Source organism: Pithys albifrons, chromosome 28 (assembly GCF_047495875.1).
Source record: "Pithys albifrons albifrons isolate INPA30051 chromosome 28, PitAlb_v1, whole genome shotgun sequence".
In the NCBI taxonomy this organism is placed as follows: Eukaryota; Metazoa; Chordata; class Aves; order Passeriformes; family Thamnophilidae; genus Pithys; species Pithys albifrons.
In genome coordinates this window covers 2,000,019-2,027,200 of record NC_092485.1, presented here as the reverse complement: position 1 = coordinate 2,027,200, position 27,182 = coordinate 2,000,019, and the positions used below count along the sequence as shown (strand labels likewise).

At 49.8% G+C, this 27,182-nt stretch overlaps 3 protein-coding genes across 7 annotated transcripts in view; 1 reads left to right on the top strand and 2 right to left on the bottom strand.

Annotated features, from left to right (window-relative positions):
- The window catches only part of KCTD20 (potassium channel tetramerization domain containing 20), a 31,142-nt gene extending 16,475 nt beyond the window's left edge, over positions 1-14,667 (bottom strand). The window contains exons 1-3 of one of the 5 annotated variants that reach the window (XM_071578555.1): positions 14,597-14,667; positions 11,078-11,111; positions 9,775-9,847 (exon numbers count right to left, since the gene is read on the bottom strand). Coding sequence is in view for 1 of the 5 variants with exons in the window: in XM_071578554.1 (XP_071434655.1) it covers positions 2,326-2,336 (11 nt within the window). In the remaining 4 variants the exon portion in view is untranslated. The other 4 variants (XM_071578556.1, XM_071578557.1, XM_071578558.1 and 1 more) reach the window with 4 other exon arrangements.
- Positions 14,668-15,624: 957 nt separating this feature from the next.
- Positions 15,625-16,863, bottom strand: LOC139683361 (coiled-coil domain-containing protein 8-like). The gene is made up of 2 exons (XM_071578421.1): positions 16,225-16,863; positions 15,625-16,173 (listed from the first exon to the last, which is right to left on the bottom strand). The coding sequence occupies exons 1-2, from the start codon at positions 16,861-16,863 to the stop codon at positions 15,625-15,627; spliced, it is 1,188 nt and encodes a 395-aa protein (XP_071434522.1).
- ETV7 (ETS variant transcription factor 7) lies at positions 16,752-22,730 on the top strand. The gene is made up of 8 exons (XM_071578636.1): positions 16,752-16,867; positions 18,344-18,461; positions 18,716-18,880; positions 19,146-19,253; positions 20,020-20,211; positions 20,506-20,648; positions 21,236-21,336; positions 21,796-22,730. Exons 1-8 carry the CDS (start codon positions 16,862-16,864, stop codon positions 21,905-21,907), a joined length of 945 nt encoding a protein of 314 aa, XP_071434737.1. The 5' UTR covers positions 16,752-16,861; the 3' UTR covers positions 21,908-22,730.
- Positions 22,731-27,182: the final 4,452 nt, after the last annotated feature.

Sequence of the window (27,182 nt, the reverse complement as noted above, 5' to 3'; positions counted from 1 at the left end):
ACTGAATTAAAAAAAACACATGGAAGTGCCTTCACCTGGGTGGCACCAGAGGGAAAAACATCCACCTGGAGCCTTAACATGGTTTTCACACACCTATTAATGATCCTCATTTCATTTTCCAAACCTGAAGACAACCAGACAATAAAAGCTGATTTATAGGTTGAACCAGCACAGGCACAGGACAAAAAGCTTTTCCCTTGCTATGAAATAACTCTATCAATATACACAGGATTCATTTTCCATCTGGCTTCGAGTGATAGATGGAAAATAAAGTCCAGCTGGACTGATGCAGTGCAGGGCAGCCCAAGAACTTTGGCAAGAGACAGCAAGGAGGCTGATGAAATGCTGGGATTGTTCCTCCCTTTCTGTGCAAAGAGCTGCACTGTTAGCAAAGTTTAACAAAAATCCACTGTTTCAACAAATGGAATTCAAAACTACAGTTGGCAGTTTGGTATTAATGGTTTAACACTCTACTTGCACACCTTGGTTTAAGACCCAAAGTTCATTAAGTCCTTCTGTCACCACCAGTGCCCCCTAAATGAGCCACATCAGTGTCCCCCCTCAGAGCACCATTTCTTTTTAAACACCAAAACTAACACATGCAGAAAAATCACTGAGATTTATTAACCTGATGTAACCTACTACAGACTTTTTCAAAAACAGAAGTCCCCATGGCAGCCTCATCAAAGGGATAGATGAAGTTCATCCAGCAAAGTCCCACCACCAGGTGTGGGGTCAGAAGGGAACAAAATTCCTCACCAAGGCACCAGGTTAATGCTTTTGTATTTCCCTCCCTGTGAGGCTCAAGGTATTTGTGTGAAAAAGCACAACCAAGCAAACTACAAAGGGTATTTCCACTCTTCACACCACTGGAATAAAGACAGAAGAATTATATATTTGATCCTCATAAAGAGCTTTTAACCCCTGTGGCAGTGGCAGCTTTGCCAGTGCTGTCTGACTAAATTCAGCAATTTAAATAAAGCTGGCTGTGCCCATATAGGATACACACCTACTTCCTGCCAAAAGGGTGGAATATGCAGATCTGATAAGGGTAGAGGGAAAAACTCTGGCTAAAGATGAGCTGCTGCAAGTATAAGCAGGTTATTTTTATCTAGAGACAGGAAAAACAAATGTTCCTCTGCTAAAACAGAGACTTCTGAGCTGGTTTTAAGGCAGGTGACACCTCTGAGTTACACCTTCCCTTCATCTGTGTTGGATTAAGCTACAAATACTTACGTAAAACCTTCAAGAGGAGAAAGAGCTGCAGAAATCAGGAGGATTTTGCTGTGCTCCTCTTCTACCATTTTCTGCAAAGGCACTTACAGAGCTTTCAGAAAGACCCACATGTTTCAGCAAAGCATAAAAGCAAGAGCTGCCTTATCCCTTTAGGTTTAGAATGCTGGTTCCTTCTCAAGTTTGGCACTTGGGCAGCTACACTGAACTTGGTTTGAAAGTCACACATTTTCAATTTTAAGCTGTATAAAAAAGCACAAGGAGAGCAGCATTTCTGAGGGTTCCCTCACAGGAATCTGATCCACCTGTAGCCATCAGAACTTGAGTGTTGTGTTCAGTTCTGGGCCCCTCAGTTCAGGAAAGAGATTGAGGAGCTGGAGCGGGGCCAGAGAAGAGCAACGAGGCTGGAGAAGGGACTGGTTGTGGCACTGAGTGTCCTCTGAAACACCTCCAGGGACAGAGAAGCCACCATGTCTTGATCCAACCCCACTGGGATCACCAGCCCAGGGCACTGAGTGCCAGAGTGATCACAGTGGGGTTGGATCAAGGGTTGGACTTGATGATCTCAGAGGTCTCTTCCAACCCAAGTGAGAAGAGAAGAGCAACGAGGCTGGAGAAGGGACTGGAGCACAAGTGCTGTGGGGAGAGGCTGAGGGAGCTGGGGGTGTTCAGCCTGGAGAAGAGGAGGCTCAGAGGTGACCTCAGCACTGTCTGGAACTGCCTGAAGGGAAGTTCTGGCCAGCTGGGGGTTGGTCTCTTCTCCCAGGCACTCAGCAATAGGACAAGGGGGCACGATGGGCTCAAGCTCTGCCAGGGGAAATTGGAGATCAGGTAGAAATTCTTTGCAGAGAGAGTGCTCAGGCATTGGAATGGGCTGCCCAGAGAGGGGGTGGATTCCTCATCCCTGGAGGTTTTTCAGCTGAGCTTGGCCGTGGCACTGAGTGCCATGATCTGGTAAAGGGACTGGAGTTGGCCCAAGGGTTGGACTTGATGATCTCGGGAGGTCTTTTCCCACGATTGTGACAGAGCTAATCCCCCCCTTTCCCTGGAGCAAACCCTGTGCCCAGCACCCCGTCCCAGCTCCTCACTTACTGCCGGCTCATCCGTCCTCAGCGCCACCAGCCCCGTATCCCGAAATCCCGCTGGAACTCAGGGAAGCACTGAAGGCACAGCCACGCTCAGTTCAAACCCTGCGAGCACAGCCGGTCACTCCCCCAAGCCCGGGCGGCTGATTCATGTAAATATTTCAGTGTAAAAGTCTCACCCCCCGCCCAGCTGATTCATGGAAAGTTTGAGTACAACGCTCGGTGCTGGAACAAACAGTTTTATTTTAAGTCTTCTCTTTCCAGCAAAAGTCCCTCCAAGTCTCTCCCTCTCCCCACATTCCTGGGTCAGCTGGTTTTTGCAGGAATAGGAGGTAGAAAAGGCCCAGTTGTATTAAACCCTTTGGTTAAACACTCTCCTGCCACACATCCCTTGTGCAGGGAGAGAGGAATTAACCCCCAGGAGTTTTGGATATGTACATAACCATGTGCAGATGGATTCCCAAGTCCAGAGCACCTTGGGCACAGACAAATTTAGGGTTACTGGGGATAAAATGAGTTATTTTGATATATCAGTGAGTCCCACTAAGTACCAGCCCCTTCCCTCAGTGCTCAGCTGCCTTCACACAGCCCGGCAGGGGTGTCACACTTTTCTGCCACCTGGAAATGTCCCCCTCTGTCAGCTCAAAGATTAAATCCATCTATTCTGTTTTTCTTAAGCACCACTACAGAATATTTTAGGTGTAAGATATAACTGGATTCCCCAGGGACTGCTCCAAAACAGCAGAATTAAATGCATCACATACCACCAAAAGACAGAATTTCAAATGCCAACAGAGCCTGAAGAAGCAGGAAACCATTTTTATCCTGTCCACTGCCAGTGACGAACCATGTCCTGGGAAGTCTTGAAAGTGTGAATGAAAGAGGCCTAAAAGGGATCTCAAAACCAAACCAACCAATCCAACATAAAAGAATCCAAGTTGTCCCTAATTTACTGACTTTAGCACTGCCAACATTTGTTATTTCTTTTGGTTTGGGGGCAAGATTTTATTTGTTTGATGCTCAACTATCTGGTCTATTTAGAAACAGGTGCAATAAAGCACCTTCTGGCCTGGTAAGGAGGTTGGGGGCATGGAAAGGGCAACTGGCTCTGACCCCCAGGGTGTGCTGTCCCACAGGTGGCCACCAACAGGAATAGGAAAAAAAGCTTTTATAATTTATATATTATACATAAATACATTTTTATATAATTTATATTTTTAGACATATAATTTATAGATTAGCTTTTATAATTACTCTTTGCTTTTAGCACAGCAACTGTTCATGTGGATCTCCTGAGATGAGCATCAGTGTATTTTGAAATACTCAAGTTTTAATGAGTGGAATTATCTGAAAATAGAATATCAGCAGGCAGAATATTCAGCCTAAATGAAAATTTCTCTCCCTGTTTATGGAGCTTTTAATTTCCAACAAAAAGTTCTGTGATGTTTTACCCATAATAAAAAAAAGCACCTCCTTGCTTTGACTCTTATTTTAGAAAGGCTGAGAGCAGCTCCAAACTCCACCTTCCTGCTCTGGAAGGGATCCCAACAAGGAACTGCTCCCTCAGTCCCGGCTCATCCTCTACAACTCCAACTGCCATCGATTTCTAACCAATGACAAGGCAGCAACTTGGAAAACTAACAATAGATGGCCTGGTTTTGAAAGCTGAATGCAGTTACAGGAGCTGTTTACCAAAGAGATTTCAAATTAATAAAAATAAAATATAAATAAAATAAAAGTAAAATAAAAATAAAATGAAAAGAAAATGAAAAGAAAATGAAAAGAAAATGAAAAGAAAATGAAAAGAAAATGAAAAGAAAATGAAAAGAAAAAGAAAATAAAAAAATAAAAAGAAAATAAAAAATAAAAATAAGATAAAATAAAAATAAAATAAAATTAAAAAATAAAAATAAAATAAAAGAAAAATAAAAGAAAAATTAAAAAAGAAAACTGGAATAAAAATAAAATAAATAAAAATAAAATAAAAAATAAAAAGAAAATAAAAAGAAAAAGAAAATAAAATAAAAAATAAAATAAAAAATAAAATAAAATTAAAAAAGAAAAGAAAAGAAAAATAAAAGAAAAATAAAAAAAGAAAAATGGAATAAAAATAAAATAAAATTTAAAAAATTAAAATAAAATAAAAAATAAAAGAAAAATAAAAAAGAAAAATAAAATAAAAATTAAAATAAATAATATTAATGATAATAATAACAGAAACAAAACTGGGGAGCTGCAATGGAACGTAATTAAATTTGAAATATTGCAGTGTTGAGAAAGAGATTCCTGACTAAAGGTCCAGTGTGGAAGGGCTTGGCAAAACTCAGGTGGCATCTTCCAGTGCAGGAGATGTTTCCCAAACTTTGGGATGGGACAGGACTCCTGCCAGGGGGATTTGTGGCATCCCCACATCTCACCACAACAGCTGCTGGAAGCCAGTTCAGACCAAGCCACAGCTGAATTTTCCTGCTGAAAAGCAGAGATGGTCCCTGGGAGCAGAGGCACCAAGGGAACATTATCAGTGTTGCCCTTAATCAAGCACATGGTTTAATTCTCATTAAGATACTGATAATACCAAGAAGCAAAACAAACATAAGGCTCCTTTTAGAGTGGAGCCACGTGGGTAACTGGAAGCAATACTGAGTAACCCAAATCCAAAATAAACAGAGGAGTTTTATATAGCACAATTACAGCTCTTCAGAAAACACATCTTGGTTTATTTTTAGAGAGGCAAAAGCAGGGGCTAAAATTTCAGCCAGGTGAGGCCAACCATTACACCCTCAATTTATGTCAGCAGAGAACCTGATACCTTATTTTCAAGAACTGAAAAACAGCCCATGACTTCAACTAAAGTTCATGATGGGACACTGGCAAACACCTCTGGCTTTGTTTACACGTCTGGATAAATATTTTACATGTCAAGCATAGTTCTAACACTTTCTAAGATTATTCCATTACATTCCTTCTTCTGTGACTAATAATTCTTACACAAAAATATTTGGCTAGTGCAGAGTTACAACAAAATTAGCCAGGAACTGAAGGCATATTTTGTGAGAGTTTAAAAAAGGGAAAATACCACTAAAAAAATACACAAAATTGAAAAAAAGCAGAGAGGATGCCCATTTCAACACACATAATGAGATGTTGGTGCAGAGGAAAGGTGCTCATTTGGGCACTGAATAAGGTCAGTCTTGAAAAAGGAAAGTTCTAAAATTGAAATGCATTCCAGAACAGTTCACTGCATCTCGTTTTTTATCTGACAGGCAAGAACCCCCATCAATATCCTTGCCAAAACTGCAGCTGGTTTCATGTTTACCTCAAAAACAACATGCAAAAGAAAGGCCAGGACTTTAAAACATTTATTTCAAAGAAATGGTCTTCAAAGGCTGTACTTGGGAGGAATTTTCAGTTCTACTGAATAGTCAAAGAGATTCACCAGTAAATTAACATATTCCAGTTTATGCAGGATTCTAATAAATCCTTAACAAAGTAGGTTTTAGTGCAGAGCCTGCTCATTAAAGGGTCTGCTCATGCCCAAAGCAGATCCCTAACCTGAGGATTTCAACTCATCCTGATCAGACATGAACAAAACAGTGACATTTTAGAGCCTTTAACGTGGACTGCATGAAATGAGCTGGATTTTGGAACGTGGCTGAGGATACAAGAAATCCCCAAGGGAACCTCTTGCTGGTAAAGCTGGACTGACTCTCCCAGGAGCAGAAATTCCAACAGCAGCAGGTGAAATGTTTCCTCCTCCCCATGGTGGGGCAACAGGAGGGGCTGGAATGTTCCCTGCCAGGGCTCTCTGCTCTGGGGAGCAGGAAAGGCTTTAAATCTCACAGCTGGTTCATAGGAGGTTTTGTTTTGAGTTGTTATTTTTACCTCAGCTGTGACAGCCTCCTAAAGACAGCACTGAGTGTCTGCAGCACACAGGGTGGGAGGCTGGAGAACACTCTATTTTCTGCATTAGTAATAGTTTGATCTTTCAGAAATGCAATCATAGAATCATAGAATGGATTGGGTTGGAAAAGACCTCTGAGATCATCAAGTCCAACCCTTGGGCCAACTCCACTCCCTTTACCAGATCATGGCACTCAGTGCCACAGCCAAGCTCAGTTGAAAAACCTCCAGGGATGGGGAATCCACCCCCTCTCTGGGCAGCCCATTCCAATGCCTGAGCACTCTCTCTGCAAAGAATTGTTTCCTGATCTCCAACTGAAATTTCCCCTGGCAGAGCTTGAGCCCATCGTGCCCCCTTGTCCTATTGCTGAGTGCCTGGGAGAAGAGACCAACCCCCAGCTGGCCAGAACTTCCCTTCAGGGAGTTCCAGACAGTGCTGAGGTCACCTCTGAGCCTGTTCCCAGAGGACTATCTCTAACCCAGCTGTTCATCACTGCCCTCAGCAAACCCTCATGTGAATGCAGCTGTTTGTATCAAATACATTGATTTAGGTCTGCCTGAGATCCACATCACTCAGCCTGTGAGGGCATTTCCATCCCCAGGAGGGTGGGATGGGAGCACTGGGAGCTGTCACAGCCTCTTCCCACCCTACTCACCAGCACATCCCACCACGTGGAAGGGGACAGGGCCAGACACTCCAGCCTTGCTCCAGGATGTGGAACAGGGCAGAGGAAGCTGGGAATGGGAAAGCTCCACTCCCCCATGCCCAGGAAATGTGTATGATCAATACTTTCTCCATTAGTGCAGCATCCAAATGGATGGTTTCTGACATACTCCAAAGGAGGTCTGAAATTGCTCTGCAGCACTTGGGCCAAAATCTAAACCCTGCCTAGTCCCAAAGGACTCAAACATTCCCTAATTTACACACCATGAGATGGGAGCTCATGGAAAGTGGGTAAGAGCAAAACCTTGTGGTTTTGGGGTGCTTTATATTAAAGCTCAACCATTTCTCAAACATACCTAAATCATCTCATTTACCCATCAGCAAATAATCTTATGATTTTTTAATAATTGCAATTTCATCTGTCTGAATGGAAAAGAATGAAGCAGACCCTACAGAAAAGAGCCAGATTGTGCTTACATATATTACAGAAACTCCATGGATTTAAGGAATCAAAATGTAACAGCAAATTGGAAACTGGAATTTTAATAATCTGTATTTTTTCTATTCCTTAGTTGGTCTCCTGATTAAAGTCACCAGAAACAAAGCAAATTTCTTAAAGATCTCCAAAGACTCCTTTCCCAATAAAGTCTTTTTTCCAAAAATCCTGTCAGTGTAAAGGCCTTTGCCACATAAATGTCCATCTCCTCAGCCCATATCAGTCCCTGACACCTGACCAAGGGCTTCTCAAAAAGCACTGGACTACAGGGAAGTCTGCAAGTGCCTGCTGGAACATTTATGTCAATGGATTAGGGAACTCATTCATAACTCCCAACTGCCAGAGCAGATAACATTCCAGGCAGATGGAAGCTTTTCTGTGGGCAGATTATGTAACACCACAGTTTTTAATCCACTCACCCAGAGGAAGAAGAAATGAGCTCAACTTTCACTCAGGTTAAAGTTTCCTCATTCTGATTTTTCTCCATTGTTTGTTCCAGTTATGTTGCATTAGCAGATGATACAGGAGCACATGAACTGAGGGACTTGGAAAATCCACCCAGATCATTTCCAGTCAACCAGAAACTTTCTGCTGCTGTGGAGTTTCTCCCTTCCTGCCTTTTCCCTACTCACCTCCCCTGTGGACCTCTCACACCAATTTGTCCCAGTTCCCAGAACAGCCTGGGTGAGAACTGCAGTCACTCAGTTACAAAACAGACACACTCAGAGAAAAACAGTCAATGAGTATTAAACAGAAAACCACTCAGGCTGGGGCAGGTGCTTAATCCAGACCGTTTACAGGACATTCAGTGGGATCATGTGGACTCAGTTCAGGAAAGGGGACCAACTCCTGTCCCAGCACAGGGAGCCACAGGGTTGGGCTACAAGAGACCCAGCTATGCTTTCTAGGCCAGGAATTACATCAAAAAACCCTTTTATGAACCATGGCCTTGCTGTTTACACCTGCCTAATCTGTTTGTCAAAGCTACGTGGCCACAACTCTGCGTGCCAGACACGTGTCAGCAGCAATCAGTGATTGTCACACACCATCAGTGACTGTCACACACCACCAACGGTGGCCGCCACACACCACCAACGGTGGCCGCCACACACCACCAACGGTGGCCGCCACACACCACCAACGGTGGCCGCCACACACCACCAACGGTGGCCGCCACACACCACCAACGGTGGCCGCCACACACCACCAGTGGCCGTCACACACCACCAGTGGCCGTCACACCCCATCAATGACCGTCACTCACCATCAATGACTGTCACACACCACCAGTGACCGTCACTCACCATCTCTCACTGCTATCACAAGGGGCACTCCTGCTGCTTTTATGGCTACCAAGCTCTGCTTCCTTCTGAAAACTCCCTGACTCCACAGACTAAACTGCACCACCCCAACACAGGTCAGGGCCATAGCACTGTTTTATGAGAGCTGGTTGATAGTTCCATTCATTCCCCAGTTCCTGTAATGCTCACTGTTGCTACTGGAAGCATGACTAATAAAGGTTAATCTAGATTATTTGTCCTCAAATTGTAGAGGCAGACCTGACACGCAGAGCTGTGCTCTCATTTTTTTATATTTATTCCATTTCCATCCTCCATTTTTTATTGCTTCTTTTGGCTATTCCTCTATTGACTCTCAGGCAGATTTTTATTCTCACAGCAAAGAGCTGAGTAATTCTGCAGCCACTCTGACAGAGGGATACACACAACCTGTTCCAATTTAAAGTTCACAAGGGTGCTGCTATATTTGTGTGTTCAGCAGCAAAACTGATGCAGTGACTGAACATTCCCACTCCCAGGAGCAATCCATGGATTAACATCACTTTTAATAGCTGCACATAACACACTGGAGGTTGTTCTGAGGGCAAGAGGGAAAAAACAATCCCAAATTGCAGATGAAATTACTGGATGTTGAGCTCCAGTGACGGCACCCCACGTTCAGTGCTGCTCCCAAGACCAACAGCCATTGATTTTCCTCCTCAATTTCAGGCCTGTGCTGCCCTTCAAAAGTCCTTAGTCCTGTTCTGTGCTCGGAAAAGCGGAGCCAAAACCCACCCAGGCCAGACCACACTCTGTGCTCGGGTCAGAGGACACGCTGTGACTGCAAATCACAACTGGAGCAAGACACAGGAGGGGAAAGGTCCATGAAAGCTGATGGAATGAGGCACAGGGAAAGAAAACAGATCCCAGGGCTTCAGGTACTTACAGCACCTGGCATTATTTCCCTGTAACAGACTCCCAAAACACATCCCCTTCCTGTGTCCTGGACTACAAGTCCCAGGTTCTCTCTACTGTCAAGGCTCAGAACAGCAAGGCTGTTTGGTAAGGAATTCCCATGGCAAAGCCATCCAAAAGCCAGGGACACAAAATTGTACTAACCTTGGCAAAAGATGGTCCACAGGCTCTAGCTGATTGTCATGTTGGAGCTGGATGGGATGCTGGGATCAGAAACCTGAAATAGAGGGGTTGTCATCAACAGTCTGGCTGGGCCTTCCCAGAAAACACATACAGAAAATGCTTCCACAGAAAATGTTAATTTTATCAACTTGGTAATTTCTTAACTCTGGTTATGCTGCTTATGAACAAAGTAGAGAAAAAAAATGCTGTTGCCCCCCCATCCTTTCACATTCCCTCACAGAAAGGTGTTTATTATGCTGCTTGTCAGGATGTGGGTTAAATTAGCCCCTAATGAACCAACCCTCTGGCTAATCTAACTCTTTATTAAGCAATTCATTTAAAAATCAGGAGAGCCTTTAGACAGCTCAAGTGACCTTTATCAGCAGGCACCAACTCAGCATTTTTCTTGTAAAGAAAGAGCTCATTATCCACCCGCTCCTCTGGGATCCCAAAGGAGAATGCAGCAGTTCCAGAGTGTCTCGAGCTGAAGCTTTGGGAGACTCATTTTGTATTTATTAAACTTTCTAGAAGGAGGAAGAGTCTCTGGCAGTGGCTTTGGCAAGAACAGGTAAGGAAGTGAGAGTGCAGAGGGAGTGCAGTTCCAGGGAGCCCTGCAAGGCTCCTTTCACAGGTTATTTGGCTGCTGAGTTGGCCTCTCACCATGCAGTGAGTGACTTTCCTAACAGGACTCTGCCACTCCAATGCAATTATTAATCCAGCCCCACTGCTTGGCCAATGTCCCTTTATGATCCCAGCTTTTGGCAGAAGGGGACAAAGGTGTTGTTGACTGCAGCACTGGAGCCTTAGAGCAAATTCATTACAAAGGGTGAAGTGTTATTTACCTTTCTCTACAGCCAAAATTTTCTACTTGTGGGTTTTCAGGTGTTTAAAGTAGAGTCAATAGCAACATTTTAAAATAATATTACTCTCTGACTGTGAACTGAACACTGGGCTGCCTGTCAGTGGCACATGGAACGAGTTCAAGGTGAGGTCGAGTGACAAACACATCCTGGCATGGCCCAGACTTGGTGCTGAAAGCAGCAACTAATAAACCAAGATGATGATTCTTATTTCTCATAACCTGTAGAGACAAACTGAGTCACCACACGAAAAATATGGTACAATATCCTGAACAGAAAATTCCAAGTAAGTGGTTATGAAACCTCCTGGATTCTGAAAGAATGAACATGCCAAGACATGAAGGTACCTCAAAGATTCTGAGGTAAGATCAGATCTATCATAGAATCAAATAAGAGGGTTTCTCAATTCTGAGGGTTAAAAATACCTTATTGCTGTGCACAGCTCAGGTAAGGCTTCTTCTGAAACACAGGAAAATAAAATGTAACTTTGAGTGATTTTCAACATATCCAACAAACCAAGATGGATCTTGGATAATCCATTTCTGTTTGCACAAAGATCAGTGATGAACCTTCTGGAATTACTGTCTTACCTTCCACTCAAAGAACTGTCTCAAAACCTTTCCAGAAAAAAAAAAACAAAAACCAAACAAACAAAACCCAAGAAACAACATCCCCCCATACTAAAAAAAATAACCACTTGCTCTGCTTGTAGGTCCTGACTCTGCTATAACACCAGAACTTAATTTACTTTAACCTGTTCTTAATTTAAGCTGAAATAAGTCTAGACAAAATCTTCTGCACAGGTTTCACTTATTCTACATAAATTGCTGCATTTCAGCCATAAGATCAAACCCCAGAGGACTCTTCAACGTGGATGACATTATAGAAAATAAAGACAATTGTGCCAGTATAAACAATTGTTGCACAGGCTGCTTTGAAAAAGAGCATTTTTTTCAGTGACATTAAACAGCATCCGGGTATTTTGGTAAAAGGTGACTGTCCCTAAATGGAATAGTAATAAAGGCACATGGAAATCCAGCCCTCAAAATAATAACAACTCTCACAAGCAGCTTTGCCTACACACCAACCCACAGTTTCTGAGCCCAGCAATTCACCTGTTTTGGTGTTTACATCACAAACCCCAGTTCTGTGAACCGAGGTGTTTATAACCCCAGAGCCCAGTGACTGGGAGTGGTGCAGCCTCACGGGGGAAACAAGGACACACCTCACCATGGAAAGCTGAGCCTTCCCCTTGATTCCCAGACACAACTTCCTTCTGGTGAACCGTTTGGGACTGTGCTGGGGCCAGCAGGAAGGACTGGGATGAGGTGAGGGTAAGGCACACACAGGGAGGACTTTCTGCTGTAAAGCCATAACCTGCTGCTACAACAGCATTTGGGTTTGCAGCAACCCTGGCAAAGTAATTCAAAATACTCTCCCCACAGAGGCTCCCAACCTCCCAAGTTTATAGAATTCCAGAATGGCCTGGGATGGAAGGAACCTTAAAGCTCAGCTTGTTCCACCCCTGCCATGGGCAGGGACACCTCCCACCAGCCCAGGTTGCTCCAAGCCCTGTTCAACCTGGCCTTGGACACTCCCAGGGATGGGGCAGTCACAGCTTCTCTGGGCAACCTGTGCCAGGGCCTGCCCACCCTCACGGGGAAGAATTTCTTCCCTCTATCTCATCTAACCCTGCTCTCTGTCAGTGTAAAACTATTCCCCCTTGTCCTGTCACTCCAGGTCCTTGTAAACAGTCCCTTCTCCATCTTTCCTCTCAGCTCCTTTGGTCCTGTAAGGCCACAATGAGGTAATTTTGAAGCTCTTCTTCTCCAGGCTGAACAATCCCAGTTCTCCCAGCCTTTCCTCACAGCAGAGCTGCTCCATCCTCTGATCATCTTGGTGCCTCTGGACTCTCTCCAACAGCTCCATGTCCTTCCTATGTTTGGGGCCCCAGAGTTCATAGAATCATAGAATGGATTGGGTTGGAAAAGACCTCTGAGAGCATCAAGTCCAACCCTTGGGCCAACTCCAGTCCCTTTACCAGATCATGGCACTCAGTGCCATGTCCAGTCTCACCTTAAAAACCTCCAGGGATGGGGAATCCACCCCCTCTCTGGGCAGCCCATTCCAATGCCTGAGCACTCTCTCTGCAAAGAATTTTCTTCTGATCTCCAACTGAAATTTCCCCTGGCAGAGTTTGAGCCCATCTTGCCCCCTTGTCCTATTGCTGAGCTGGAGGCAGCTCTGCAGGTGGGGTCTCACCTGGGTGGGGCAGAATCCCCCCCCTGCCCTGCTGCCCACGCTGTGGAATCAGCCCAGCACTCAGGGGGGTCTCTGGGTGCCAGTGCACACCCATGGGGCATGTCCAGCCTCTCATCCCTAAGTCCTTCTCCCAGGGTTTCTCTCCATCCATTCATCCCCAGCCTGGATTGATCCTGGGGGCTGCCACAACTCAGGTGCAGCACCAGCCCTTGGTCTTATCAAACCTCATGCCCAAGACTGTTTGCGTTATTATCATCCCTTCCTGGAAAGCCTCAGGTCACTGAGGAGGCAGCACAGAGAGAGGCAGGGTCAGGGATGACACAAAAAGGTGCCTACAAGCAGAGGTGGGCTGAGGTCTCACTTACTTATTCAGGGAAAAACCCCTTAGAAACAACTGCTCCTTTCAAAGAACAGAGGGGACAGAAAGGGGGGTTGAAAAAGGAAGGTAAAGTCAAGCCTAAAACCACAGTAAGAATAATAATGCACCAGCCTAGAGGCCCAGAACAGGCGTAGGAGGGCAGTGTGTGACCAGGCAGCACCCCGAGGTGGGGCTGGTTCCCTCCTGGGGGTGGTGGGCAGCACCCCGAGGTGGGGTTGGTTCCCTCCTGGGGGTGGTGGGCAGCACCCCGAGGTGGGGTTGGTTCCCTCCTGGGGGTGGTGGGCACAGCAGCAGCCTCAGCATAGGGCACTGGTCACAGTCCTGGCCTCCCACACAGCCCAGGGAACAGGGTGACACGTCAGGGACAAAGGGATAAAGCACTGACAGCCCCAGCCCCCTGCCAAGCACAGAGTTTAGGAGACACCCCAAAGACCCCCTTTTTCCAAGGAAACACAAAAAAGGTGGAGGCGCCCCCAGCCCCACAGATGTGCCCCCTCAGTGCACACAAGGGGCTGTTCCCAAACACCTACAGAGCAGCCCTCAGAGCCTGCCAGGCCCCTTCAAAGTCCACTGACAACAATGAAGCCCCCAGAACCCCCTCAGCCCTCTCCTCCCTATCTCCTGTGACCCAAAACCCCTCAGCTCCCTCTGCCATATCCCCTGTGACCCCCAGAACCCCTTCAGCTCCCTCCTTCATGCTGTGATCCCTCCAGACACCCCCTGGCCCCACATCCTCCTCCATATCCCATGTGACTCCCAGAACCTCCTCAGCCCCACATCCTCCTCCATGTCCTCTGTGATCCCCAGAAACCCCTCAGTCCCCTCCTCCCTATCCCCTGGGACCCCCAAAACTCCCTCAGCCCCACATCCTACTCCAATGTCCTCTGTGACCCCCAGAAACCCCTCAGTTCCCTCCTCCATGTCCCCTGGAACCCCCCAAACCCCCTCAGCCCGACATCCTCCTCCATGTCTCCTGGAACCCCCCAGAGCCCCCTCCTCCATATCCCCTGCGACTCCCCAGACCCTCCCTGATTCCCCCCCCCTCCTCCTCCATACCCCTGTGACCTCCAACACCCCCTCAGCCCCCCACCCCCGTCCGTGCCCGCGGTGCAGGGCAGGCCCCCCCCACCCTGACCCCGTCTTCGGGCACACAGCACACCACAGGCGTCCCCGGGCCCATAACCGCGCCCAAAGCACAGAGCGGGCCGTGAAGGCCCATAAAGACCCCGAAGGGACCGGGAAGAGCGCCCCGAACCCCTCAGAAGGCCCCCGGCCGCGCTCCCCCATCTCAGGCCTCACTCACCGCGTCCCCGCCGCGGCCGCTCCCTTAGGCGGGGGGTGGGCGGGGCCGCGCCGCTGAGCACCGCCCACCGCCCACGACGGCACGCGATTGGCCCTCGCCATGTGATTGGCGTCCCGGCCGACCAATGGAAAACGAGGGAGCGGGAAGGGGCGGGGCGCGAGGGTGCCGGGAACGGAGTCCTGTCAGTACAGCACAGCCCAGTGCTCTCCCAGCACAGCCCAGTGTCTTCCCAGTGCAGCCCAGTGCTCTCCCAGCACAGCCCAGTGTCTTCCCAGTGCAGCCCAGTGCTCTCCCAGCACAGCCCAGTGTCTTCCCAGTGCAGCCCGGTGCTCTCCCAGCACAGCCCAGTGCTTTCCCAGCACAGCCCAGTGTCTTCCCAGTGCAGCCCAGTGTCTTCCCAGTGCAGCCCAGTGCTCTCCCAGTACAGCCCTGTGTCTTGCCAGTGCAGCCCAGTGCCCTCCCAGCACATCGCAGTGTTCTCCCAGCACATCCCAGTTGTCCTAACAGTACATCCCAGTGTTCTCCCCGCCCATCCGAGTGTCCTCCCAGTACTTCCCAGTTGTCCTGGCAGGACATCCCAGTTGTCCTCCCAGCACATTCCAGCGCCCTCTCGGTACCCTCCAGTTTCCTTTCTATCCCCAGAGTGCCTCGCAGTCCTTCCCAGTCTCCTCCAATCCCGTCCTAGGGTATCCCAGTTCCCTCCCAGTTCTCAGTCCCCTCCAAGTCAATCCCAGTGCCTCCTAGTAAAATTCCAGTGCACTTTTTGTCCCTAAAAATGCCTCTCAGTTCTTCCCAGTTTCATCCAATTCCCTCCAAGTCTATCCCAGTTCCCCCCAGTACCCTTTTTCTTCCTAAGTGTGCCCTTTTTGTCCCTCCCAGTCCCATCCAATCCCGTCCCATCCCCTCCCAGTCTATCCCAGTTCCTCTCAGTTACCGGTAGACCCCCCACAAGGTGTGTCTACGCATCCCACAGAAGGTGTGCGCGGACAGGTGCGCCCCTTACAGGTGTCCGCGGGCAGGTGCGCCCCTTACAGGTGTGCGCTCACCTCCCTTCGCTCCGGACCCCGCCCCGGGACCCCCAGCCCCGTCCGGTGGAGAGAAAGGACGAACTCCGGTGCTCGAGGTGCTCCCAGCGCGTCCCGGGGCTCCCTCCCTCCTCCGGCCGCGCGTCCCGGGCTCCCTCCTCCCTCGCGTCCGGGGCTCCCTCCTCCCTCGCGTCCGGGGCTCCCTCCCTCCTCCTCCCTCGCGTCCCGGGCTCCCTCCTCCCTCGCGTCCCGGGCTGCCTCCTCCCTCGCGTCCGGGGCTCCCTCCTCCCTCGCGTCCGGGGCTCCCTCCTCCCTCGCGTCCCGGGCTCCCTCCTCCCTCGCGTCCCGGGCTCCCTCCTCCCTCGCGTCCGGGGCTCCCTCCTCCCTCGCGTCCCGGGCTCCCTCCTCCCTCGCGTCCCGGGCTCCCTCCTCCCCCGCGTCCGGGGCTCCCTCCTCCCTCGCGTCCGGGGCTCCCTCCTCCCTCGCGTCCCGGGATCTCTCCCTCCTCCAGCCGCGCGTCTCTTCCAGAGCCTGAATGAGGGGCAGGTTCCTCTGCTCCAGCGGGATCCAGGGAGAACATTACCCGGACGGGATCCCCGGTGCTGTGCGGGATCTCCCGGGCGGATCGGGACCCTCCGGAAGGATTGGGGTGCTCCGAGTGGAGCGAGACCCTCCTGGAGGATCGGGATCTTCCGAGCGGATCGGGATCTTCCGGGAGAATCGGGGCCCTTCGAGAGGATCAGGATGCCCCGAGAGGATCGGGATCCCTCTGACGGAGCGGGATGCCCTGGAAGGATCAGAATGCTCCGAGCAGATTGGGATCCCCGGGACAGAGAGGGATCCCTGGGAGGATCGGGATGCCCCGAGCGGATCGGGATCCCCTGAGATGATCAGGATGCCCCGAGCAGATTGGGATCTCCGGGACTGAGCGGGATGCCCTGGAAGGATGAGGATGCCCCGAGCGGATCGGGATCCCTGGCACTCAGCGGGATGCCCCAGGAGGCGCGGGAGGAGATTCGGGTCCCGTGGGGGGGGGTGGGAAACGACACGGCCCGGGGGTGCTGCCCCTCTCCGCTCTTTTGCCTCCCGAGGCTCCGGCTCGTTTCGATTTCGTTTCTCGCCACGATCGCGCCGAAGCCGCAGCGGCCGCTGGGCCGAGCCGTGACCGCTCCGGACCGCGGGGCAGCGCCGGGCACCGGGTGGCACCGGGGCGGGGAGCGGCCGCCCTTCGGCACCGGGCATGCAGGTAGGACCGCCCGCCCCCCGCCCGGCCACCTGGCCTCCCTCCGCCCCGTCCCCCCGGGCTTTCTCCCCCGCAATTCCAGTTGCAAGTTCATGTCCTGGCTTGGGGGTGACCCCCTAAGTCCATCCACCTCACAGAGTCCCGACCAGTCAGGGGCTTTTGTTCCTCCCAGTTTGGGGCTGAGCCAAGAGCTGCTTTCAGACACCTGGGGGTTCCTTTTCACCCTATTTTTTTCTGGCTTTCCCACTCCATCCTCTCCAAGGACAATATTTCCTCTTGAAGCAAAGCAAAGCTGTCTTGGAAATGTGTGGAAGGACCTAAGCAGGGACAAAACCAAGAACATAAAATCAGGATGAAGTAATAAAAATTCAAAACGTATCTCACGGCCCAGAAATCTTTAGGAGCAAGACAAAGACCAGATTTGTTCTATTTTTTACTGTAAATCTCATTGTAAGAGGGTCGCACCAATGGGAAAATAAAGTAACTTTTAGATAGTTTGAGACAGAATAACACTGCCCATTTCTTTCACTTTTATTTTCCCCATAGCTTATTGCTTAGAATGAATCTGAAAGACAGTTTGCATTTGCTGCTAAGTCTGCTCAGAGTTTATTCTGCAGTCCCACTTTAACCACCTCCAAAATCCTGCCTGAACCTGAAGTGCTCAGAGTTGACAACTGCTTCAGAAAATACCATTTGCCAGTAAAATGGTTCATTTTCCAGTGGATGAAGTTGAGAAATTGCTGGGATTCACATGAAGAGAGTTTTAAGGGGAAACATTATCTGCTTGGCTGCCAGTAATATTTCAAGGCCTAGATGGGGCTGGAAGCAGCATCTGAGCTCCCTTGGGGCTCACAATCTCTGGCTGAGAGGGAAAAGTAATTTTTGAGGGTCTGGAACTTAATGGCTGGTGAACAGGAGTGGGATGGTCATTTCCCCTTATACCCAAATGATCACTGGGGATAAAGTTGGATATCTCCATACAGTGTTTTTAAGATATAATCTTAGCACTATTGCCAGTTTTATTTCACAACTATAAATAATTGAAATGCTGTTCTAAAACCTCAGGATTCCAATGAGAATATGAGGATCCTGTAGGAACTGGGAGTCAGCACAGACACTGCAGGTTCTGCCAGTCTTGGCTCAGTCTTCTAATTCCTTGCAGCCACAGGGCAGTGGGGATGGATAACCCCATTCCAAACCCTGAATGAGGGCAGGTTCCTCTGCTAAAGGCAAGAGCTGGAGAAAGAGAGAGGAATCTCTGGCTACTCACACTGACTTGGACAACCAGAGACTCATCCTGGGGCTGGGACAAGGAGGAATGTGAGGAATATTTATGGAATTGCTGCTGACAGCACAACATGCTGCTGTGAGAAACCAGTTAGAAAATATTGGAGCAGGTGGAGGCATCTCCAAAGCAAAGACAGGAAGGACCAGAGCTGGGAATGGACCCCAATGATGTGTCTGATCTCTTCTCCCCAGGGCAAAGTGGCCATCAGCTCTTCCAGCCCTGTTGTGGCAGCTTCATTACCATCCCCATCCCAGGCCAGACACCCACCCATCAGTGCTGGGGAGATCTTCAAGCTTCCAGGCAGGCTGAGTGAGTAGAGGATGCTGCTTAAAAAAGTGGTGGGATGTCCTGGGTACAGCCGTAGTGTCCCACCCAGGGACCATTCCCTGCTGGCAAGAGGGACAAGGGGTCATCAGGGTTCATTTTCTCTCTTTGGGGTGTTTTTTATTTTTGGGTGCTTAATACAGAGGCAAAGTTTGGTGATGGAAAAGAAATCCCACCCTGCCCCTCAGCGGTTTTGAGGATGGAGACAGGGTTGTTTCAGAGGCTGCTCCTGGTTTCAGGAATCCAGCCCTCACTGTGGAGCAAGGATGACGTGATCCACTGGCTGAGATGGGCTGAGGAAGAATATTCCCTTCGGCAAACGGACGAAAGCAAGTTTGAAATGAACGGCAAAGCCCTTTGTATCCTCACCAAGGAGGACTTCAGGCACCGAGCTCCCAGCTCAGGTTAGACCAGTGCAAGGGGCTTTCAAGGATCATCCAGATACAAGTTGTGATCTGCTGAGCAGGGCTGGGTGGGTCCCACCAGACTAAGATTTGGTGCTGGAGACAAGGACAACTCTCTTCCTTCCTCTGGTCCATCTGCACTGGCACTGCAAATGGTTTGGGAGTGAGAATAACCTCATTATTATGTTATATTATAACCTCAGCAACATCACCTTGAGAGAAACTTTTATCCAAATTCGTCTGAGCAGAGTTTCCTTCCCTGCAGGTGATGTGCTTTATGAAATACTCCGGTTCATTAAGACTCAGAGAAGAGCTCTGGTGTGCAGCCCTTTGCTGAACTCACCCTTTGGGAAGGCCTGGAGTGCAGAGGAAGGTAGGATGGAGAACAGCAGCTGCCCAGCAAGCAGAACCTGCCCACAGCTCCAGTGGGTTACACTCACCTGGGGTTTGGAGCTCAGTCAGCTGAACCCATCCCACATTACCTGAGAGAGGCAACCAGGTCCAACAAAGTCCAGGTCATCTGGGGGGGTTGTAGTGATGAAGCAGGTCTGGTTAGAAGGGTCCATCAGGGAGGTCTGTGATGACCAGGCAAGTCTATAACTTCCCTGAGAAATCTACCTGCAGATTGAGGTCTGGATCAGGGAGGGTCAATAGCCAGGCAGAGGCACAGCCTCTGGAGACTGATCCTGCAGCATACCTGGGAAAGGGCTGAAGAGCCAGGGCTGAGCTTAAATAGAGCTTCTGGACCAAAGGGTGGAGTGGGGAGAGGCCCCAGGTGAGGCTGGTGTGGGCCAGTGAGGCTTATTAGTGCCCTCAGGGAGCCCAGGGAGGGGAGAGGTTGGTATCAGTGTCTGGCTGAGTGTGGGGGTGGATCTTGAGCACTTCTGCAGGCTCATGTGTAAGGTGGTGAATGCCTCAATTTGCCAGGGGCTGTCTGTGCTCTGGTGTGTCCCCTTGTTCCTCTGTATCTGACCCTTACCCTGCTTGGTGTCTCCTCTGACCCACCTGGACTTTTCTGCCACTCCTGCCTTAGGGAATTCCCATGTTTTCCTCAGCTCCCTCCTCCCCTGCCAGGCTGATAACCACGCTGGGCTGTCCCTTTGTGTTTCTTTGTTGTTTGTTTTTTTTTTAATTTACAGAGACAGACTGTAGTGCTGAGGCTGCCCCAGTTGCTGTTCCCTCCTGGCTGGGCTGTGCAGAACAGCCCATGTCCCACAGCCATGTGGAGCCACTGAACCTCTCCCCTCACAGCTCAGAGAGCAGCTGCAGGGCAGGTGCCACCTGCTCCTTTCCTGCAACCCCGTCAGCCCCAGTGGATGGGAAAATTGCAGGTAATTATGAAATTGCAGGTAATTATGGATCTGTAGCCTGGCTCCTTGGGGAAATGAAGTAGGGCTTTGTCCTGTCTGTTCATCTGTCTCCCTTCCCTTTATTTCGTGCTTCTCCACCTCAGGTTCCCCACCTGAAAAACTGTAATTCCTGCCTGTGTTCTGAGATCTTGCAGTAAAAGCCCTGTAGGCTCTTTTATTTGTTGTCACTGCTCCCACGTGCACTCCTGCTGCTGATCCACCCTCAGTGGAGCACAGTGGGAGCTCTGTGACCATTCCTTGCCCACCCATGCCCAGACTGCAGGTTGCTGTGGGAATACGTGTACCAGCTGCTCTCCGACAGCCGCTACAAGCCCTACATCAGGTGGGAGGACAAGGAGGCCAAGGTCTTCAGGGTGGTGAACCCCAATGGGCTTGCCCAGCTCTGGGGCAACCACAAGGTAACGCAGCTGAGAACAATTTGTGTCCCCTGGGCTTCTGCAGGTCCCTTTCATGAGCTGTTCCTCAGAGCTGATGGCACAGGGACAGGGATGAGGGGCTGGGTTAGTGAGAGATGCCAGCTGGTGATTGAGGAGGGACTTTCTCATTTCCTGGAAAGCAAACCAGGATGGCTGTGAAGCCAGTCTGGGTTAGAGACCCACACTGGAACCACCTGGAATGTCCCACGTGGGGTTCCACTGTAGACAGACCCAAAACAGGTGTTGGTGCTTCTCATAGAATGGATTGGGCTGGAAAAGACCTCCGAGATCATCAAGTCCAACCCTTGGTCCAACTCCAGTCCCTTTACCAGATCATGGCACTCAGTGCCACGGCCAAGCTCAGTTGAAAAACCTCCAGGGATGGGGAATCCACCCCCTCTCTGGGGCAGCCCATTCCAATGCCTGAGCACTCTCTCTGCAAAGAATTTTTTTCTGCTCTCCAACTTCAATTTCCCCTGGCAGAGCTTGAGCCCATCGTGCCCCCTTGTCCTATTGCTGAGTCCCTGCTTACTTTGACTTAACACCCCACAATTATTTTCTCCTGCCAGAACCGGGTGAACATGACCTATGAGAAGATGTCCAGAGCGCTGAGACATTATTACAAACTCAACATCATCAAAAAGGAGCCAGGGCAGAGGCTGCTGTTCAGGTGAGATGAAGCAGAACAGAGGAAAGAGCTGCCTGGAGCAGTGCAGATGGGACATAGGAAGGGGATGTGCTCCAGTTGTTGGCAGAGGCCTCATCCAGCAACACCCTCCCTGGCAAAGGCACCCCAGTGGGTCTGTGTCCAGGCCCTGTCCTGGGCTCCAGGTCCCACCTGATGATGCTTCCTGGGTTTCAAGCAAGAGCTGGGATCCTCAGGAAAGCCCAAGGATGGCAGATCCCCTCTGGTGAACTCCGAGCTCAACTGATCATGGCTGGGGTTGGAAAGGACCTTAAGCTCATCCCATTCCACCCCCTGCCATGGGCAGGGACACCTTCCCCTAGACCAGCTTGCTCCAAGCCTTGTCCAGCCTGGCCTCATTGAGGGCAAAGGCTCCAGTATTTACAGCCTGGTTTGGGACTGGGTTTGGACATGCCCTTAAAATGAAAAAAAAATGAATTGCAGATTTTTGAAGACTCCTGTGGAGATTGTACATGAGAAATCCAGCAAACTGGAGCAGCTGGAGAATGAGGACCATGAAGATTTGAAAGAAGACTCGCTGGAGGTTTCACCATAGGAGATGTTTGGAGGTGCATCACAGACAGACTTGTGCTCTGCTGGGTAGTGCTGGTACCTCTTGCATCTCCTGGGCAGAAGAACACAGAGCTGGCCCTGGATCTCCAAACCTGCCCTGAGCCAACTCTGGGACATCTCTGGGTCTTCATTAGCAAAACACACAGAGAAACTGCCCACCAGCTCTGAAAGCACTGATGGATCTATGTGGGCTGGTTTTCTGCTTGTTTCTCTCCTGCTCTCGGGGAGAGAATGTGGCATTTTTCCTCTGAAAATTTTGATGCTTGTCCTTGAGGCTCAAATTTGCTGGTAGAGATCACTCTGTTCTTGCAGTGAGATGTGCTGAGCAGACCAGAGCATGTTGAGTGTCTGTTGTAGCAAGTGGTGTCCTTGAGTGTGAATGTGCTGCTGTGAATCTGAGCCATTTCCCTGACCTGAAACTGGACTTGTATTGCAGAAATGGTGCATGCTGGAACCTCACTGGTTTCTCTGGGGCTGCTCCTGAGATTAATGGTGGTACTGTGGTGAAATATCCACCTGGATCAGGCCTGGCTGAAGCTCCAGAGTTGCCCTAAACTGGTTTTCACTTTAACTTTTTTCTCTCCATGTAGGGCTTTTTGTGACTAGCTGATTAAATAATGTGAAAAGAAACAAAGCAAGTAATGAATATGTGCCCAGTTGTGGTCAGATTTGTGGTTATTTGCTTTGAGTTTGAAGCAGAAATACCTGGAGGGAACAGAGTGTGTTTGTGTGTGTTTGAAAACAGAAAATACCCACCAATATTTTCACATTGTTTTTCATTGAGGAAATAAAATCCTGGCACTGTGTGAAGTTGAAATTTCCCCTTCTTGCTGGTTGAAGGTTTGAAACTGGAAAATTCCAGCTTTCCTCATTTAAAAATAGCTTCTGTGGGCAGCCAAATGTTGTCCCCAAGATCTTTGGGCAGCTCCTAAACCAGAGTGCACCAGTCTGAGCTGCTCAGCAGCTGATGGGTGAACACAGCACAAACTTGTGTTGTTCTGCACCAGGAGGTTTCCACCAAAACTTGTGTCCAACCTGAAACTGCAGTTCCTTTTTGCTGTGACTGGTGCTGCTCCTCCAAAGCTACTTCACAGCTGGAGCCTGGAGATGCTGGTGGGCTGTGGCCAGCGAGAAGTGATGGTGGTGGGATGGGTGGTGGGTGCTTGGCAAAGCTTCAGCATTGCCACAGCTCTGGAAACACTGGCTGAGAAGTTTCACTTCCAGAAAAAACCACCAGCTTGTTGGCAGAACAGATGTTTGACAATTCAAGTGAGGGAAGAGAGGGAAATGAGAAGTTCTAGTGGGGAAAATGAGTGTAAGGTCACAGACTGTGGGAGGACCTGGGCAGGAAGGGAGGCCAAAATCCTTTCTAGGAAAGGGACTGGAGGCCCCCAGGCACCCACCAAGCTGCAGCCTGGGGATGCACCACAGTAGGAAGGTACAGTGCAGCACCCAGATTTTATCCTTCCTCTCACAAAGTGGGTTTTTTTGTCCCAGGGAAGATTAAAGCCAGATCTTTCTTGGGATGAAATCTGTCACACTAGGTGTAAATTCTGCCCAGCCCTGAGGGACATCTTTGGTGGGACAGCAGACCTTCCCTGACCCTGGCCCTGTGCCACTCCTGGAATACACACCCATGGGTGCATTTTTCATGATCTTCTGTGAACAAGACAGCCCTCCACTTTCTTCCATGGAGACAGCCCTGATGGCTCCAGAGCATTCCATTGCTTTTCCAGCCTGTGTGCTTGTTTTGCTGGAGCAGGTGACAGCTGGTGACCCTGGTGCTCGTGCTCACAGGGAGTGTGTGCTATGACCTCTCTTCACTTGTTTTCCCTGCAATGACTAAGGACACTCTGGACTTGGCTGGGGATTTCCTCTCCTGCCTGGGAAGCTGCCAAAAGCCCTCAACATTCCTTGGGCAGGAGGGTGAAAATCCAAGGACATCTTTGCTGTGATGATGAGCATATTCCTAGGAAGCTTTCATGCCCTCCCTGGGGCAGTGTGTGTGTCTTTGCCTGCTATAAACAGAGGCAGGAGGGCTGTAAATCCACTGATTTCCTGGAATAGGGACCCACCCCTGTTAGTAACCGCTGCGTGCGCCGGGGAGTTTGGTGTGGGTGTGTGGGAAGGGAGAACATCCACCTGGAGTGACTTCTGGCATGGCTGGAGTCCAAGGGCAGTGGAACACAGGCAGGTGCCTCTTGCGGGTTTTCCCCAAAGTTTGCAGGTGCTTGGATTCCTGGAGAACATCACCCACACCTCAGCAGCCCCAGATCTGGTGCTGTTTGGGGCAGGGCATTGCACATGGCTGTTTTCTCCCCCTCTGCTGGAGCAGCTAAAACCAGGCTCAGGGCTGGAGGAAAAGAGAGTCAGTTTGGGGACCTGGTGCCCAGCACCCTCTTGGATCAGCGGAACTGCACAACTGGGCTGGGAGGTTTCCACCAAAGCCACATGTTGGCTGTGCTGTCCACTCAAACTGTGGCCAGTGCAGGGAGTAGTGTCTCCTCTTAACACCTTGTTGTGGCTCAGGTTCTCTCCTCAATACCCCTGTCAGGGTTCACAGGCTCCATTCAACATCCTTGTCATGGTGCACATGCCCCATTCAACCCCTGCACTGTGGTTCAGGTGCCCCCCTCAACAGCCCCATCACAGAATGACAGAATGGATTGGGTTGGAAAAGACCTCCGAGTTCATCAAGTCCAACCCTTGGGCCAACTCCACTCCCTTTACCAGATCATGGCACTCAGTGCCACGGCCAAGCTCAGCTGAAAAACCTCCAGGGATGGGGAATCCACCCCCTCTCTGGGCAGCCCATTCCCATCCCTGAGCACTCTCTCTGCAAACAATTTTTTCCTGATCTCCAACTTCAATTTCCCCTGGCAGAGCTTGAGCCCATCGTGCCCCCTTGTCCTATTGCTGAGTGCCTGGGAGAAGAGACCAACCCCCAGCTGGCCAGAACTTCCTTCAGGGAGTTCCAGACAATGATGAGGTCACCTCTGAGCCTCCTCTTCTCCAGGCTGAACACCCCCAGCTCCCTCAGCCTCTCCCCACAGCACTTGTGCTCCAGTCCCTTCTCCAGCCTCGTTGCTCTTCTCTGGCCCCGCTCCAGCCCCTCAAGATCTTTCCTGAACTGAGAGGCCCATCATGGTTCAGGTGCTCCCCGAACACTCCAGTCATGGTTCAGGTGTTCCCTCAACACTCCTATTATGGTTCAGGTGCTCCCCCCAACACTCCTGTCATGGTTCAGGTGGTCCCTCAACACTCCTGTTATGTTTCAGACCTGAAACTGCTGGTATTTTTGTGCCCTGGTGGTTGTTGTTGGTTCAAAGGGACCTTTGTGGTCCATGTAAAACAGCAGCCTCCAACACCCACTTGGGCTGGCTGTGCATTTGTGTATTAATGAGTAAAGTGGACACATTTGGATCCAGATCCCTCTCCCCACTCTGCTAATGTGGTTTTGGTTCATCTCAGTCTCTTGCAAACATCTTTTTCTTATGGCTCTCTCCCACTGGGTTTGAGTGTGTCCCACATCCCAGGAGGGATCTGGACTTGGATAAAGATCCAGACCTGGATCACAGTTCAGGTCAAGATTTTTCCTGGAGTGACTTTGGATGTCCCATCTCCAGGCTCTGTCTGGAATTTCTACTACAAAGAGGGAAAGCCTGCAAGAGGTCATAAGTCAACACTGATCCCCAGCTGAATCCTGAGAAGACCTCCATGGACAGGGGTGGGGTTTGGACTCAGTCTTGGATGGTTTCCAGCAGTGGGATCTCCAAACTGAAGGTGACCAAACTGTGCCCCATGGCTGGAGTGGATGTGGATTTTTGTTTTATGGATGTTTCATAGGCAAAACCCAATAAAACTGATAGTGGAAGTTCTTCTCCTCCCCCATAATTGACCTGCTTATGGAAGGATCTGGTCATGCTGGGGAGCAGCACAAAGCTCCTCACAAAGGGTTTAATTATTTATCAGTTGATGGGGATGTGAAAAACTGGGCCAGGTAATTCCTAATCAATACCAGACTCTGATTCATCAGTGTGTGCTCGGCAGAGACAGAGGGATGTGGACTGGACCTCTCCCAGCCACAGGAAATTATGGCACATAGGAAAAGAAAGAACATAATCCCGAGTTGTTCTGATTGTAAACCGAACCCATTATCAGGCAAAGAGCATTTTTATCCAGGGGAAATCTTGGCTGCACATCCTCCCAGATGAAAACCAGAGACAAGGCAGCGCTTCTGGGCTGGAAAGTTTTCCGAGGGGGTTTTCCAAAGCCTGCGTGCCCAGCAAAAGCCTCCTGGTCCATCCCTGCGAGGTGCAGTGCGGAGTTTTGCCATCAGGTGGCAAAATAGTGATGAGGAGTGTGGGAAACGTTTGCCAGAGGTTTTCATGGGCAGGGGAAAGGGGGCTCGGTGGGCACGGGGGTGGCGTTGGGGCTTTGGTGTATGAAAGGTTTAATCTTAAGAAGGTTTTCTTGGTGCAGGTGTGGTTTGCAGGTGTTGGGATGTGCCTGGTGGGAGTTACTCTGACCCTGCAGAGGCTGAGTGGGAGCCACAGGGATGTGAAGGATATGAGTTCACAGAACCATAGAATTATAGAATCAGTTGGGTTGGAAAAGATCTCCGAGATCATCAAGTCCAACCCTTGGGCCAACTCCAGTCCCTTTACCAGATCATGGCACTCAGTGCCACGGCCAAGATCAGTTGAAAAACCTCCAGGGATGGGGAATCCACCCCCTCTCTGGGCAGCCCATTCCAATGCCTGAGCACTCTCTCTGCAAAGAATTTTTTCCTGATCTCCAACTTCAATTTCCCCTGGCAGAGCTTGAGCCCATCGTGCCCCCCTTGTCCTATTGCTGAGTGCCTGGGAGAAGAGACCAACCCCCACCTGGCCAGAACTTCCCTTCAGGCAGTTCCAGACAGTGCTGAGGTCACCTCTGAGCCTCCTCTTCTCCAGGCTAAACACCCCCAGGTCCCTCAGCCTCTCCCCACAGCACTTGTGCTCCAGTCCCTTCTCCAGCCTCGTTGCTCTTCTCTGGCCCCGCTCCAGCCCCTCAATCTCTTGCCTGAACTGAGGGGCCCAGAACTGAACACAACACTCTTTTTCTAGGGTGGGAGCTCAGGCTGTCTGAGGGACCCCAGGGTGGGTTTTGAGGGTGTTGCAGCCCAGCCATGTGTGGTGCTGATAACACCAAGGTGTGGGTTTGATCCTCTGTGGGCCCTTCACTTAAGAGTTGGACTCGATGATCCTTGTGGGTCC